General features: G+C 53.3%; 1 protein-coding gene across 1 annotated transcript in view; it reads right to left on the bottom strand.

Annotated features, from left to right (window-relative positions):
* Positions 1 to 8,086, bottom strand: part of LOC123754654 (uncharacterized) — a 67,425-nt gene extending 59,339 nt beyond the window's left edge. Inside the window, exon 1 of the mRNA XM_069326873.1 lies at positions 8,000 to 8,086. Coding sequence (XP_069182974.1) covers positions 8,000 to 8,086 — 87 coding nt within the window. The remainder of the gene's footprint in view (positions 1 to 7,999) is intronic.
* Between the last annotated feature and the right edge of the window lie 7,725 nt (positions 8,087 to 15,811).

Raw genomic sequence — 15,811 nt, 5'->3', positions numbered from 1 at the left:
ATCACAGAATAATATCACTCCGTCCCACGGACGATCAACAATGATTGAATTACCACAATTCTACCAGAATGGAATATAAATATTCTAATGTAAACTTGTTCCCATGTGTACCACACACACACACACATGTACGTCTGTCTACACAAGATGTAAGTCTCTCTGGACTGACAGGATGTCGACAAGGGTGATTACCTCACCTCCACACTTCACTTCACCACTGCAGGTGCTCTTAGTGACAATGTGACGGAACACCTGACTTTGAATTCAGGCTTAGAGACTAATAAATCACCAGAAATACACACATAATTACTTACTCATTTATACAGCTGTCCTTGCACACTCACACAATTACCATACATCAGGCACCCAGCTGGTGGGTGGCGGTGGAGATGACTAGAGCGTTCCTCACGTGGTATCGCACGTACAATGACTTGGTGCGTCTTTCGAACCCTCCCTCACCCAAATGACTTAGTTTCGCCCCCCCCCCGACCCACGCCCCTTCCCCGACCCACGCCCACTCCCCATCCAGCCCGTTGGCACCGTGAGGGGGCTTGGTGGTCGGCTGCCGGAGTGTGATGCTCCATGGGACAGTCCTCTGTCCTTTTGTGGCCTTGTGCTCCTGCTGCTATTCTCTCCAATTGTGCCAGATCACTTTTCCTTTTCCTTATGTTTTCGTTTTTCTCCCCCCCCCCCCCCGTCTTCTCCTATCTGCTTGTATTTTCCTGCCGACCTTTGCTTGTTTTGGTTATTCTTTTGGGCTTCTTCTATTTTGACTCCCGGGTGCTTGAGGAGGCATACTCTTGCGCCCGTTGTGTGTAACGTAGAACTGTAGTACCCAATGTCGTGAGTGAGGGGGAACCTTTTATTGTCAATCCTCCTTTCGTCACTGAACCCGATCTCATTAGACTGACGGTTCTTAAGGTGGCGTTTGTGGGGCGTATACTCACGACGCACCCCTGGGGGGCCCCGGCATGATCGGCGATAGCTTCTTTTTTGGGTGTCCTGCCTCTAATTGTGGCTCTATTGTGGGTGTGGGGGCACATTGGTGAATGAAAGTCTTTCTTTGTTTCTATAGCAGATAATGTTTCCCTTGTACCTTCTCGGGCTCGTGGGGTGGGCGACCAAGCCCCCGAATCGGAGTGTGTTGGAAGAGCAGGCTCTATAGCCCCCGGTGCATTGAGCCCCAACCTTGCTCCTCCTTTGACCCTCGTGACTACTCCCCTCAGCTCCCCTCCCTCCTCTGCGGGAGGGTCGAGTTCCCAGCCCCCAGTGGTGACCACCTCGTCCCCTGGCACGATTCCGTCTCTCATTGTGACTACTGCGCCTTTTACCCCCTCTCACTCTGGGGGTTCTCAACGTCATCCCCGCAACAGCCGCACTCGCACGATCCCTTCCCATACTAATACTTACAACGCCTTGTTTGGTACCGCTACGTGGGCTAAATACTTTGATCTCCACCATCTGGATTCTACTCCTCCTGATGATTTCTCCCTCCACAAATACCTTGTTGATTCAGTAGATGCCTCTGTTACTTTTAACAACACCAATTACGGTACGCGTGTTGTTGCTGCTCCTTCTCAGGATGCAGCTACTCACTTAGCCGCTTTGTCCTGCATTGGGGAGACCCCTGTTAGGGTCTCCAAAAATGCTCGGTTAAATGCAAGTGTTAGCACTGTTTTCCTCCCACACCATGTTGTAACTGGTATTAAGGACCTCAAAGACTGCCATGAGGATATTAAATATATCCTCATGGCAGGAGGATAGGCCCAAGGCCATTCTGTCCTACAGGTGTATACGTTTACTCGACCCCCTCATGGTAGTCGCCATCAGCTCCTTCAAGTTGAAAGAATCACCTTTGATAGTAGGGCCCTTCCGCCCTCCATTATTCTTGCCAGTGCCAGATGCTCCGTTCAGGAGTACATTCCCTCTCCTAGACTTTGCAATAAGTGTTGGAAGTTTGGGCATGGTGTCCTCAAGTGCACCAGTACTGTGTATCTATGCCCCTTGTGTGGGGCCGATGATCATTCTATGTCCGATTGCACTTCTCCCCAGGCTCGCTGCCTGAATTGCAGTGAGGCCCACCCTACCTTCTCACGCTCGTGTATACACTACAAACTCGAGGAAGCCGTCCTCAACTTATAACACCGTGATCGTCTGACTTTTCCTGAAGCGAGACGCTAAGTTCGTCGTCTCACCCCTTTCGCTGGCGTATCCTACGCTCGCGTGTTGCGTTCTACCTCTCCTCGTCCTTCCCCCCTTCCTCAGTCTGACAACTGTTTCCAGGCCTTAGACCCGGACACGCCATCCACCTCCTCCCCTATTCCTTTGCATCTTATCTCGAAAGGTCTCACTCCTGGTTTTCCACCTGGAGTTTCCCCCCTTCCTGCCCAGTCCACCATGTCTCCTATGTTTTCTTGCCCATCTCCCCCCACTCTTTCTTCCCAACCCTCCCCCCAGTCTCTTGACCCTCCACGCCGCCTGTCTGTCCAGGCTGATGTCCATCATCCTTCCAGCAATCTTCGTGTTGTTCGCTCCCGTTCCACTTCTGCTGCTGAGACCATCGAGTCTGTTGCCAAGTACGTTGTTACTGGAACACATGTCTCTTCGAGTCAGAAACGTAAGCCTGGCTCCTCTCCTTCTTCCTCCCCAGCGGGTAAGAAGGTATTGCTTTCTTCCTCGCCCCCTCCCTCTGACGCTATCACTGCATCCCCTCCCATTTCAGTGGTCGAACCTCCTGTCCCTGATATGGAAGTTTCTTTCACCCCCGATTCCCTCTCGGTTGCTGCCCTTGCTGAGGTGCACTCCCTGATTTCTGCCCCCCCCCCCCTCCTCTGCCCCTCTCAGTTGTCTCCTTCTCCGGCCACGTCAGTCCGCCTTTAGTCTGTCTTCCCGCTTCCTTCCCTACATCCTTACTAAGTTTACCCTTGCCCCCTAACCCTGATTTTGCTGACCCTGCTCCTGCTCCTGACCCTGATCCTGAAATTCTTTAATAAACTGGGTTCTTATTTACCTTTGTTTCTTTATTGTTCTCTGTTGCTGTCCTTTCTCTTTGATAATGCCTATTCTTCAGTGGAATATTCGTGGATTTTATGCGATCTTCCATGAACTCCAACTTCTAACTACACAGTTGTCAACACTTTGTTTGTCTCCAGAAACCAATGCTTGGTGCTCAACCTGGTCACTTTCGTGGTTATACCTTTCTTTCTCCACCCCCCAACCCCCCGAGCTCTTGCTGGGGCCCATAACTCTAGTGTTCTCTTAATTAATTCGTTCTGATGTTCCCTTCTTCCCCCTACTTCTTCCATCACCTATCCATATTCATATTCCGCTTACCATCTTTTTGTGGGCAAACGGTATACAATCTGTTCCATTTATCTCCACCCAAATGTCCTGCTTTCCCTTCCTGATCATAAGCACCTCCTGGACTCCTTGCCAGAGTCGGTGCTCCTTTTGGGTGATTTCAACTGTCGACATACCCTCTGGGGTGATGTTCTGACAAACACGCGAGGCCGCCTTCTCGAACCGTTCGTCCTCGTTTTTTTCTCTATCTCTTCTGAATTCTCGTGAGCCCACTCATGTGGAATCTTGGACTCGCCCCCTTTTCTGTCTTGATCTTTCTCTCTGCTCGTCGTCCCTTTACTTAGGTTTCGCGTGGCGGGTTCTTGATGACCTCCATAACAGTAATCATTTCCCCATCCTCATTTCCTTTTTCTCTTTCCACCCTCCCCTCTCCTTCCCTAGGTGGCAGTTTGCCAAGGCTGACTGGAGCCTATTCACCCTCCGTGCTACTCTCTCTGACCTCTCCTCTGTGCCTCTTCCTCGTGCCCTCCTTCTTTTTTATGATTCCGTCCTGGATGCTGTCCTTCGCTCTTCCTCCCGGGGCACGCGGAAGTGCGTTCCCTGGTGGAATGCAGACTGTGCTCGGGCTGTCCGCTGTAAGCGTGCAGCCTGGAAAGAACACTGCCGCCGGCAGACAGCTAATTCTTTTATTTTGTGCCGGAAGGCAAGTGCGGTGGCCTGTAGGACCATCAGTACAGCTAAACGTGAGAGTTGGAAATATTGTGTTTCCACCATTACGTTCGATACTCCTCTGCCGCAGAACTGGAGGAAGATCTGCAAGATTGCAGGCAAGTTCGTTCCAGATGTCTCGCCGGTTGTCCACCTCCGTGGTACTCTTGTGGGTTTACCCAGTGACGGTCGTGACCGAACTGGGTTCCCACTTTTCTACTGTCAGCTCTGGTTCTCATCTTCCTCAATCCTTCCTTCTTCATAAGCCTGTTCTTGAATCTTATCATTTAGATTTCCACACTCATCTCCATCTTCCCTATAACAATCCTTTCTTTCTGAACTTCAGTCTGCCCTGGCCCTCTGCGGATCTACAGCAGCGGGCTTGGATGACTTTCATTGAGATGCTTCGCCATCTCCCTCTGTGCACGTCTCAGTATTTACTGAGTCTGTATAACCAGGCCTGGGAGTCGTCGTCCGTCCCTGAGGACTGGCTTGATGCCGTTGTACTCCCTATTCGGAAACCAGGGTCTCTCGGTATGTACCCTAAAGACTTCCTTTAGTTCCTTTAGAATTGCTCTCACGAGTTGTCTGCAAGCTCGTTGAGTGTATGGTAAATGTCTGTCTGATGTGGTTCTTGGAACACCATCACCACCTCTCTCCTTCTCAATTTGGTTTTCGCAAGTGCTGCAGCACGACTGATGTCCTGGTGAACTTGGAGGTCAATATTCGTACTGCTTTTACTGCGAAGACCTCCGTTGTTGCTGTCCTTTTTGACCTGGAAAAGGCTTATGACATGACTTGGAGATACCATATTCTCTCCCAACTTCGTTCTTTTGGCCTCGTGGTATTCTGCCTCTTTTCCTTCAAAGCTTTCTCTCTCGTCGTACTTTTCGAGTCAGGCTTGGTACCACTCTCACTGCCTCTTCTCGGCAGTATGAAGTTGTACCCCAAGGTAGTGTTCGGAACACTACTCTTTTTCTGATTGCCCTCAATGGTCTTCTTTCCTCCCTTCCTTCTGGCATCTTCTCCGCTCTTTATGTTGACGATCTTACTCTTTGCTATCAGGGTGACGGTTCGCCTCTCCTTCAACAGCGGTTTCAACTTGTGATTGATGTCGTGTCATCTTGGGCCACCGATCATGGCTTCAAGTTCTCTGCTACTAAGACATGTGCCATGACTTTTACTCAGAAGCGGGTCGTTCTTCGTCCCTCGTTGTCACTTTATGGTCATTCCCTCGAATACACAGATTCCACAAAGCTTTTGGGGTTATTCTTTGACACTCGTTTGTCTTGGTCGCCCCATGTCTCTTACCTCCGTGTTGAATGTTCTAAGGCCCTTAGCCTACTTAAGGTTTTGTCCCATACTTCTTGGGGAGCGGATAGACGCACGCTCCTCTATTTGCATACCTCTCTCGTCCTGTCTAAGCTCGATTATGGTTGCCCTGCAAACTCTTCTGCTTCTCCTTCTACTCTTCGCTGTCTTGATCCTTTGCACCATACTGGGTTGCGCCTCAGCTCTGGTGCTTTTCGTTCAACTCCTACCCTCAGCTTGTACGCTGACACTGGCTTCCTATCTCTCCAAGACCGCCGTGATCGCTACAGTCTTCGCTATCTTGCGCGATCCTTACAGCACCCTCACTCTCGCCTCTATTGTGCTTTGCCTTAACCCCTCCTGTAGTTCCTGTTCCTCTTCACCACCTTCCTCTTTTTGTCCATGATTTTTGTCTTGCTAACAAGATTCTCTTTCGGTTCGTATTACCAATGTTTCTCCTCGTATTTTTCCATCTTTGCCCCGTGGAGGGTCCCCCTTCCCAAATTTTGTACTTCTCTGACCCACATCACTAAAGCTTTTACCTCTCCTACAGTTCTGTGATGCCTCCACCTTGAGCACTTTTCTTCTCACTCCCATTCTGTTCCCATCTTCACCGATGGGTCTAAGTCTGCTGACGGTGTGGGCTACTCTGTTGTTTTTCCCGACCACACTTATATGAGTCGTCTTCCTCCGGAGGCTAGCATCTTCACAGCAGAACTTTATGCTATTCTCTATGCTCTTCGTCGCCTGCTTTCCTGGTGTCAATCCTTCTTTGTGGTGGTAGTTGACTCTGGTAGTGCCCTCATGGCTTTAATGGCTCATGGTCCTTTAATCCGGTTCACCCAGTGGTCGAGATTCAACATTGGCTGTTTCTTATCTCCGGTAAATTTAAGTCGGTTGAGTTTTGCTGGGTTTCCAGCCATGTTGGTGTCTCTTTAAATGAGCGTGCGGATGCTGCCACTAAGGAAGCTAGCTGCACTTGTCCTATCTCCTGTAAAGGTATTCCTTTTTCCGACATTTACCCAGTTATTCATGCCTCCATCCTTGCCCGCTGGCAGAATTGTTGGTCTTCTGTTATTGGTAACAAACTGCGTACTCTTAAGAGTCTTGTGTCGCAGTGGCCTTCCTCCTGCCACCGTAACCGGTGGTGGGAAACGACTCTGGCTAGGTTACGTATTGGCCATACCCGTTTAACTCCTGGTCACTTAATAGAGCGCCGCTCTGTTCCTTATTGTCCAAATTGCATTGTCCCTTTTACGGTCGTGCATATCCTTGTTGAATGTCCTGACTTCATGGACGAGCGTGTGTCTTGTTTTCCGACCGTCCCTTGCGGTCACTTGTCCCTCGATAGAATTCTTGGTGAATTGGATACTTTTGATATCGTTTGCCTTATGCGTTTCTGTTCTCGTATATTTATCCTTGGTGATATTCAGCGCCCTCTGATTATTCTGCACATTTGATGGTGCTACATAGCCTTCCTGGTTTGGTGCCTTCTTTTGATAATTACTTACTTGTTACATCTGCCACTCATTTGATAGCCTTAAACCCTTAGAAGTGAGAAGTGTTATATTGCTTATGTTTGCACATACTTTACACCCGGGTTTATCCCTGAAGTCAATCATGGAGAGGTTTAATTTTTTCTTCCACATTTCTTCTGTCCAAACACCTGAACAGAAATCTAACTGAACAAGTTAGACTTCAGCGCACCATCACTTTCTGAATTGCATAATGATTCATTTTGAAAATTTGAACTAGAAGCAGTCGAAACACAACATTTGCCATTTTCACTGCTATCATTATCAGTCATTTACGTACGTTATTCTTACATTCTTCTTAGTCTTCATTTTGTTAACGAAAGTAGGATGTCAACATTGTTGCTTAGAAACAATGATGTTTTTTTTTTTTTGTGAGAAAAAATGCTTCTGTATGGTTACATCTGCCATGTGCAGTACTGCCGGACTGCACTCCCAGGCCAACAGCCTGGGACCAACAGCCACCACAACTGCAACACAGAAGCAGAGTTGCTAGCTCAGTATTTCACACAAAGCTAAAATCACGTCCACTAAAAGCACTAAATTATGTACAAAAATTTGTACAGTTTTGTCGTTTTTCATGTCTTTTATTTAATACTAAAATATACTAAAAGTATTCATACTAAAAGTATGAATAAAGAATACCTGTCTAATGATCTACTGCTAAAGCCATGAACATTATCGCTGAATATTCATATCCAAAGCGGTAGGTTGTCAACTTTGTCTCGTATTATGTCTCACATAAATGGACAGGAAGCATTAACTTGCGTTAGGTATGAGGAGTTGCGCTCTAGCTGCCGTGAGGTGACGACGTATCGCCTGGCCTCTCTGGTAGTTTGGGGTGTTTGCCGTTTTCGCCGGCAGGGGGTGTGGGTGTCTCTACTCTCCATGCTGTTCCTGGCTGGAATGGATGTGGCGTTTTTGACATGGGTGGCCATCTTCCCCCCTGTTGTGAGGGTAAACTACGTGGGTTTGGAGTTTACGGAGCATGCAGGTTATCCTGTAGTGGAGATGGTCATGTGTGACATGCTCCGTATCCCGGTTATGGATATCTACGGTGTTGAGCTGGTAACTGCTCACCGTGTGGTTATCAAGTTTGTGGCAGAAGCAGAGTACCGTGACTTTCTCTAGCAGTACGAGGGACGTACCTTGCAGCTGCCGAATGACACCAGATCTGTGTCTATATCGGATCGCAGCGGTGCTATGACGTATATGAGTGTCCATGGGGCCCCCATGGAGTTTCCCCGAGACACTCCTCTGGCGATTCTTCCAACGGTTTGGCACTGTCGTCAGTGTGCGGATGCACTTGCTGTCTTTTTTTTTTAGATATATACAAGAGTTGTTACATTCTTGTACAGCCACTAGTATGCGTAGCGTTTCGGGCAGATCCCTGGAATACAATCCCCGCCACGAAGAATCATTTTTACAACCAAGTACACATTTTACTGTTGAGTTAAACAGAGGCTACAGTTAAGGATTTGCGCCCAGTAAATCCTTCCCGGCCAGGACACAAACACATGACAAAGCGCTCGCGGAATGCCAGGCGAGTGTCTTACCACTGTACCACAGGGACTGGTGGTCAGAAGACCACGGGGGTCTTCTGGCCAGTATGCGGGGGTGAAGACCAATATTCGTACCCAAGGGATGAGCCTGCGGTTGGACATTCCCTCCTCTGTCCGGCTTTTAGGGTACTACGTACAAGTGTACTATGCACGGCAACCACGGACGTGTTTTCGTTGTGGCCTGTTGGGCCATCAAGCTGCCGGGTGCACTGAGGATGCGGTTGTTCTCGTGAATATGTTCAAAGAGGATTTCCCGCCGCTCCCTCTGGAGGAGGACTCGGGGGTGAGGAGGTGAGTGTCCCGTTGGATGCTGCGGCTCCCCTTGCATCGCCTGTCCTGCCTTCGGTTGTTGCTGACCTTCCACCTGGTGTTGCCATGCCATCGGATGTGCTTCCTGATCTCGTCGCTGTCCCCACTGCTCCCGATGACCTTCCAGGCGATCTCTGTGCGTTTTCGGCGCTCTCCTCTTCCTCGTCCTCTGCTCCTTGCCTTGCACCCTCATGTTGTGTTCCATCTGTGATGGGTGCTGGGGTGGCGGTGCCGCCGCCTGCTGTCTGCGGTCCGGTTCCACATGTGGTTGAGGCTGCTGCTGTTCTGCGTCGGGCGGCGGTTCTTCCGGCTCGTGGTGCCCGTGTTTCTGGGTCTGCACCCCCTCCCCGCTCAGCTCGTTGTCGCCGTGTGGGGGCTTCGTGGGCGGCTGCTGGAGTGTGACGCTCCTTGGGACAGTCCTCTGTCCTTTTCTAGCCTTGTGCTCCTGCTGCCGTCCTCTCCAATTCTGCTGGGCATCTTTTCCTTTTCCTTCTGTTTCGTTTTTCTCCCCCCTCTTCTCCTATCTGCTTGCCGTTTCCTGCCGACCTTTTGCTCGTTCTGGTTCTTCCCTTGGACTTCTTCTATTTTGACGCCCGGGTGCTTGAGGAGGCATACTCTTGCACCCGTAGAACTGTAGTACCCGACGTCGAGAGCGAGGGGAACCTTTTATTGTCAATCCCCCTTTCGTCACTGAACCCGATCTCGACGGACTGTCGGTTTCTTAAGGTGGCGTTTGTGGGGAGTATACTCACGACGCACCCCTAGGAGGCCCCGACAAGATCGGCGATAGCTTCTTGTTGGGTGTCCTGCCTCTAATTGTGGCTCCATGGTGGGTGTGGGGGCACATTCGTGAATGAATTCTTCTTTTCGTCAAGATGATAACCCCTGTTTCGGCTGCTTCTGGCTTACCTTCTCAGGCTCGTGGGGTGGGCGACCAAGCCCCCGAGTCGGTCCGTATTGGAAGACCGGGCTCTGTAGCCTCCGCTGCTTTGGGCCCCGACCTTGCTCCTCCTTTGGCCTCTCTGACTCCTTCCCCTGGCTCCCCTCCCTCCTCTGTGGTTGGGTCGAGCCCCAAGCCCCCAGTGGTGTCTATCTCGTCCCCTGGCGCGGCTCCTTCTCTAGTTGTAACTACTGCGCCTTTTAACCCGTCTCTCTCTGGGGGTTCTCACCGCCGTCCTCGTCACGGCCGCCCTCGCTCGATTCCTTCCAGTTCTGCTACCTATCAAGCCTTGTTTGGTCCCGCTTCGTGGGCCAAATATTTTGATCTCCCTCTTGATTCTGCGCCTCCTGACGATTTCTCCCTCCATCGACATCTCATTGATTCCGTGGATGCCTCCATTACTTTCAACCCCACTCGTCTCGGTACACGTGTCGTTGCTGCTCCTTCTCAGGATGCTGCTTCCCGCTTGGCTGCCTTATCCTGCCTTGGCGAGACCCCCGTTCGGGTCTCGAAGAACGCTCAGTTGAATGCCAGTGTTGGCACTATTTTGCTCCCGCCCCATGTTGCGACCGGTGTTCGGGACCTGCGCGACTGCCACGACGATATTCGACATATCCTCGCTGCCCAGGGCCATTCTATTCTCCAGGTGGACACGTTTACTCGTCCCCCTCGTGGTAGTCGCCGTCAACCCCTCCGGGTTGTGAAGATTACCTTTGATGGTAGCCCAGCAAACACAAATCATCTACACAACGTTCGCCTATCTCTTCCCATAGGTGTGGGAATGATTTGCATTGAGAATGGTGCAGGAGAGCCTTTGAGAAACTTTTACTCAAAAAATCCAAACACAAAGGTTTAATTATAAATTGTTTTTCTACAATTATTTTCTTCCAAATGTAAAACAAATAGTTTTTACATGTTTAAATATAAAATTTATGGTGTTTTTTTGTAAAATTCATTAATAAATTGTGAATGATATATATTGGCTGAGTGAAACCTTTAAAATCCATTTAGTTATAATATGAACAGAAAAAAGTAGTTTTCCAAATTTTCTAAAAATCGCTCTTTTTAACACAATTTGACTCCTTATGCATTCCACTAAACACTAATATCATGTTTAAATATATAATTTATGTATTATTCCCTAAGATAATTTATATAAATTTTAAAAGTTGCTGGAAAGTGGTGAGAACGAATCTGAAAACGTTTTGTTGTCTTATATTGGCGTGTTCTTATTAACTAGAGTGAGTAAGAGTGAGCGAGAGTGGGTAAGAGTGAGTAAGAGTGAATGAAGGTGAGTGAGAGTGCCAGAGAGTGTGTAAGTGTGAGTAAGAGTGACTGAGAGTGAGTAAGAGTGACAGAGTGAGTAAGAGTGACAGAATGAGTAAGAGTGAGAGTAAAGTGATTGAGAGTAAGGGTGAGTATGAGAGTAAGAGTGATTGAGAGTTAGAGAGAGAGTAAGAGTGATTGAGAGTTAGTGAGAGTAAGAGTGATTGAGAGTAAGAGTGATTGAGAGTAAGAGTGATTGAGAGTAAGAGTGATTGAGAGTAAGAGTGATTGGGAGTAAGAGTGATTGAGAGTAAGAGTGATTGGGAGTAAGAGTGATTGGGAGTAGGAGTTACAGTGAGAGTAGGAGTAAGAATGAGAATAAGAGTGATTGAGAGTAAGAGTGAGTAAGAGTAAGAATGAGAGTAAGAGTGATTGAGAGTAAGAGTGATTGAGAGTAAGAGTGATTGAGAGTAAGAGTGATTGGGAGTAAGAGTAAGAGTGAGAGTAAGAATGAGAATAAGAGTGATTGAGAGTAAGAGTGATTGGGAGTAAGAGTAAGAGTAAGAATGAGAGTAGGAGTGATTGAGAGTAGGAGTGATTGGGAGTAGGAGTGATTGGGAGTAAGAGTGATTGAGAGTAAGAGTAATTGAGAGTAAGAGTATGAGAGTAAGAGTGAGAGAGTGAGTATGAATGGGTAAGGGTGACTGAGAGTGAGTAAGAATGACAGAGTAAGAGTGACAGAGAGTAAGAGTGACAGAGAGTAAGAGTGACAGAGAGTAAGAGTGACAGAGAGTAAGAGTGACAGAGAGTAAGAGTGACAGAGAGTAAGAGTGACAGAGAGTAAGAGTGACAGAGTAAGAGTAACAGAGAGTAAGAGTGACAGAGAGTAAGAGTGACAGAGAGTAAGAGTGACAGAGAGTAAGAGTGACAGAGAGTAAGAGTGACAGAGAGTAAGAGTGACAGAGAGTAAGAGTGACAGAGAGTAAGAGTGACAGAGAGTAAGAGTGACAGAGTAAGAGTGACAGAGAGTAAGAGTGACAGAGAGTAAGAGTGACAGAGAGTAAGAGTGACAGAGAGTAAGAGTGACAGAGAGTAAGAGTGACAGAGAGTAAGAGTGACAGAGAGTAAGAGTGACAGAGAGTAAGAGTGACAGAGAGTAAGAGAGACAGAGTAAGAGTGACAGAGAGTAAGAGTGACAGAGAGTAAGAGTGACAGAGAGTAAGAGTGACAGAGAGTAAGAGTGACAGAGAGTAAGAGTGATAGAGAGTAAGAGTGACAGAGAGTAAGAGTGACAGAGAGTAAGAGTGACAGAGAGTAAGAGTGACAGAGAGTAAGAGTGACAGAGAGTAAGAGTGACAGAGAGTAAGAGTGACAGAGAGTAAGAGTGACAGAGTAAGAGTGACAGAGTGTAAGAGTGACAGAGTAAGAGTGACAGAGAGTAAGAGTGACAGAGAGTAAGAGTGACAGAGTAAGAGTGACAGAGAGTAAGAGTGACAGAGAGTAAGAGTGACAGAGAGTAAGAGTGACAGAGAGTAAGAGTGACAGAGAGTAAGAGTGACAGAGAGTAAGAGTGACAGAGTAAGAGTGACAGAGAGTAAGAGTGACAGAGAGTAAGAGTGACAGAGAGTAAGAGTGACAGAGAGTAAGAGTGACAGAGAGTAGGAGTGACAGAGTGTAAGAGTGACAGTAAGAGTGACAGAGAGTAAGAGTGACAGAGAGTAAGAGTGACAGAGAGTAAGAGTGACAGAGTAAGAGTGACAGAGTAAGAGTGACAGAGTAAGAGAGTGAGAGTGATTATGAGAGAGTTAAGAGTGTGAGGTGTGTGAGTGTAGCAGGCCAGGGAGGCAGGATGTGTGGTCACAGGCGAGGCCTAGGCCTCGTGATCTCTAATGTTGGTTTTTATATATATGTGGGATTTTTTGTCCTGTTTCAAATTATAATTATTTAGCAGGAATGTAATAAGATATTGCACAGTATTAATGTGACAATAATATATGCATTATTTCCTTGATAATCAAACTTGTTGTTCAAAGATAATATACAATCTTTGAAGGAAACATTTTGAGAGCACAAGCTGGCAACACTGTTCTGGTGGGTGAGAGAGACATATGGTTAGTTGTACTCAGACCTACAGTGGAGAAGGGTGTGTCCCAGCTGGCCGCCACCAGCCGCCACCCGCCGCCACCCGCCGCCCACCACCAGCCGCCACCCGCCACCACCCGCCACCACCCGCCACCACCCACCACCAGCCGCCACCCACCACCCGCCGCCACCCGCCACCACCCGCGACCCACCACCAGCCGCCACCCGCCGCCACCCACCACCAGCCGCCACCCGCCGCCACCCGCCACCACCCGCCACCCACCACCAGCCGCCACCCGCCGCCACCCACCACCAGCCGCCACCTGCCACCACCCACCACCAGCCGCCACCCGCCGCCACCCGCCGCCACCCGCCACCACCCACCACCAGCCGCCACCCGCCACCACCCGCCACCACCCACCACCAGCCGCCACCAGCCACCGCCACCCACCACCGTCACTCACCACCCGCCGCCACCACCCACCACCAGCCGCCACCCGCCACCACCCACCACCAGCCGCCAGCCGCCACCCACCACCAGCCGCCACCCGCCGCCACCCACCACCACCCACCACCAGCCGCCACCCGCCGCCACCCACCACCAGCCGCCACCCGCCACCACCCACCACCAGCCGCCACCCGCCACCACCCACCACCAGCCGCCACCCGCCACCACCCACCACCAGCCGCCACCCGCCACCACCAGCCGCCAGCCGCCACCCGCCACCACCAGCCGCCACCCGCCACCACCCACCACCAGCCGCCACCCGCCACCGCCACCCACCACCGCCACCCGCCACCCGCCACCACCCACCACCAGCCGCCACCACCCACCACCAGCCGCCACCCGCCACCAGCCACCGCCACCCGCCACCCGCCACCACCCACCACCAGCCGCCACCCGCCACCACCCACCACCAGCCGCCACCCGCCACCGCCACCCACCACCGCCACCCGCCACCCGCCACCACCCACCACCAGCCGCCACCACCCACCACAGCCGCCGCCGACACCACCGCCACCACCCACCACAGCCGGCACCACCACCCACCCACCACCGCCCACCACCACCACCACCACCCACCACCGCCGCCACCACCAGCCGCCACAAGCCGCCACCGCCCGCCACCGCCCGCCACCAGCCGCCATCACCACCACCACCACCACCAGCCGCCATCACCGCCACCAGCTGCCACCACCACCAGCCGCCACCACCACCACCACCAGCCGCCATCACCGCCACCAGCTGCCACCACCACCAGCCGCCATCACCGCCACCAGCTGCCACCACCACCAGCCGCCACCACCAGCCGCCACCACCGCCACCACCACCTGCCACCAGCCGCCACCACCGCCCGCTATCAGCAGTCACCGCCCGTTGCCACAGTCGCCACCGCAAGCCGCCACCGCCAGCCGCCACCAGCCCCCCCCACCGCCGATCGTCACCACCCACCACAGCCGCCACCGCCCGCCACCACCCACCACAGCCGCCACCACCCACCACCACCCGCCGCCACCACCCACCACCACGCGCCGCCACCACCCACCACCACCAGCCGCCGCCGCCACCCACCACCCGCCGCCGCCGCCACGACCACCCACCACCACCGCCGCCACCACCCACCACCACCAGCCGCCGCCGCCACCACCACCACCCACCACCACCGCCGCCACCACCAGCCGCCGCCGCCGCCACCACCACCCACCACCACCGCCGCCACCACCCACCACCGCCAGCCGCCACCACTCATCACAGACCCCGCCACCGCCCGCCAGACACAGCCGCCAGTGTCCGCCACCGCCGCCACTGTCCGCCACCGCCGCCACTGTCCGCCACCGCCGTCACTGTCCGCCACCGCCGCCACTGTCCGCCACCGCCACCACTGTCCGCCCGCCGCCACCACTGTCCGCCCGCCGCCACCACTGTCCGCCCGCCGCCACCACTGTCCGCCCGCCGCCACCACTGTCCGCCCGCCGCCTCCACTGTCCGCCCGCCGCCTCCACTGTCCGCCCGCCGCCGCCACTGTCCGCCCGCCGCCGCCACTGTCCGCCCGCCGCCGCCACTGCCCGCCCGCCGCCGCCACTGTCCGCCCGCCGCCGCCACTGTCCGCCCGCCGCCTCCACTGTCCGCCCGCCTCCTCCACTGTCCGCCCGCCGCCTCCACTGTCCGCCCGCCGCCTCCACTGTCCGCCCGCCGCCTCCACTGTCCGCCCGCCGCCTCCACTGTCCGCCCGCCGCCGCCACTGTTCGCCCGCCGCCGCCACTATCCGCCCGCCGCCGCCACTGTCCGCCCGCCGCCGCCACTGTCCGCCCGCCGCCACTGTCCACCACCGCCGCCACGGTCCGCCCGCCGCCACTATCCGCCACAGCCGCCACTGTCCGCCCGCCGCCACTGTCCTCCCGCCGCCACTGTCCGCCCGCCGCCGCCCTGTCCGCCCGCCGCCACTATCCGCCACCGCCGCCACTGTCCGCCCGCCGCCACTGTCCGCCCGCCGCCACTATCCGCCACCGCCGCCACTGTCCGCCCGACGCCACTGTCCGCCCGCCGCCACTGTCCGCCCGCCGCCGCCCTGTCCGCCCGCCACCACTATCCGCCACCGCCGCCACTGTCCGCCACCGCCGCCACTGTCCGCCACCGCCGTCACTGTCCGCCACCGCCGCCACTGTCCGCCACCGCCACCACTGTCCGCCCGCCGCCACCACTGTCCGCCCGCCGCCACCACTGTCCGCCCGCCGCCACCACTGTCCGCCCGCCGCCACCACTGTCCGCCCGCCGCCTCCACTGTCCGCCCGCCGCCTCC

The sequence above is a fragment of the Procambarus clarkii genome, chromosome 18 (genome assembly GCF_040958095.1).
Source record: "Procambarus clarkii isolate CNS0578487 chromosome 18, FALCON_Pclarkii_2.0, whole genome shotgun sequence".
NCBI lineage: Eukaryota > Metazoa > Arthropoda > Malacostraca > Decapoda > Cambaridae > Procambarus > Procambarus clarkii.
This window is presented reverse-complemented; position numbering and strand designations above follow the sequence as displayed.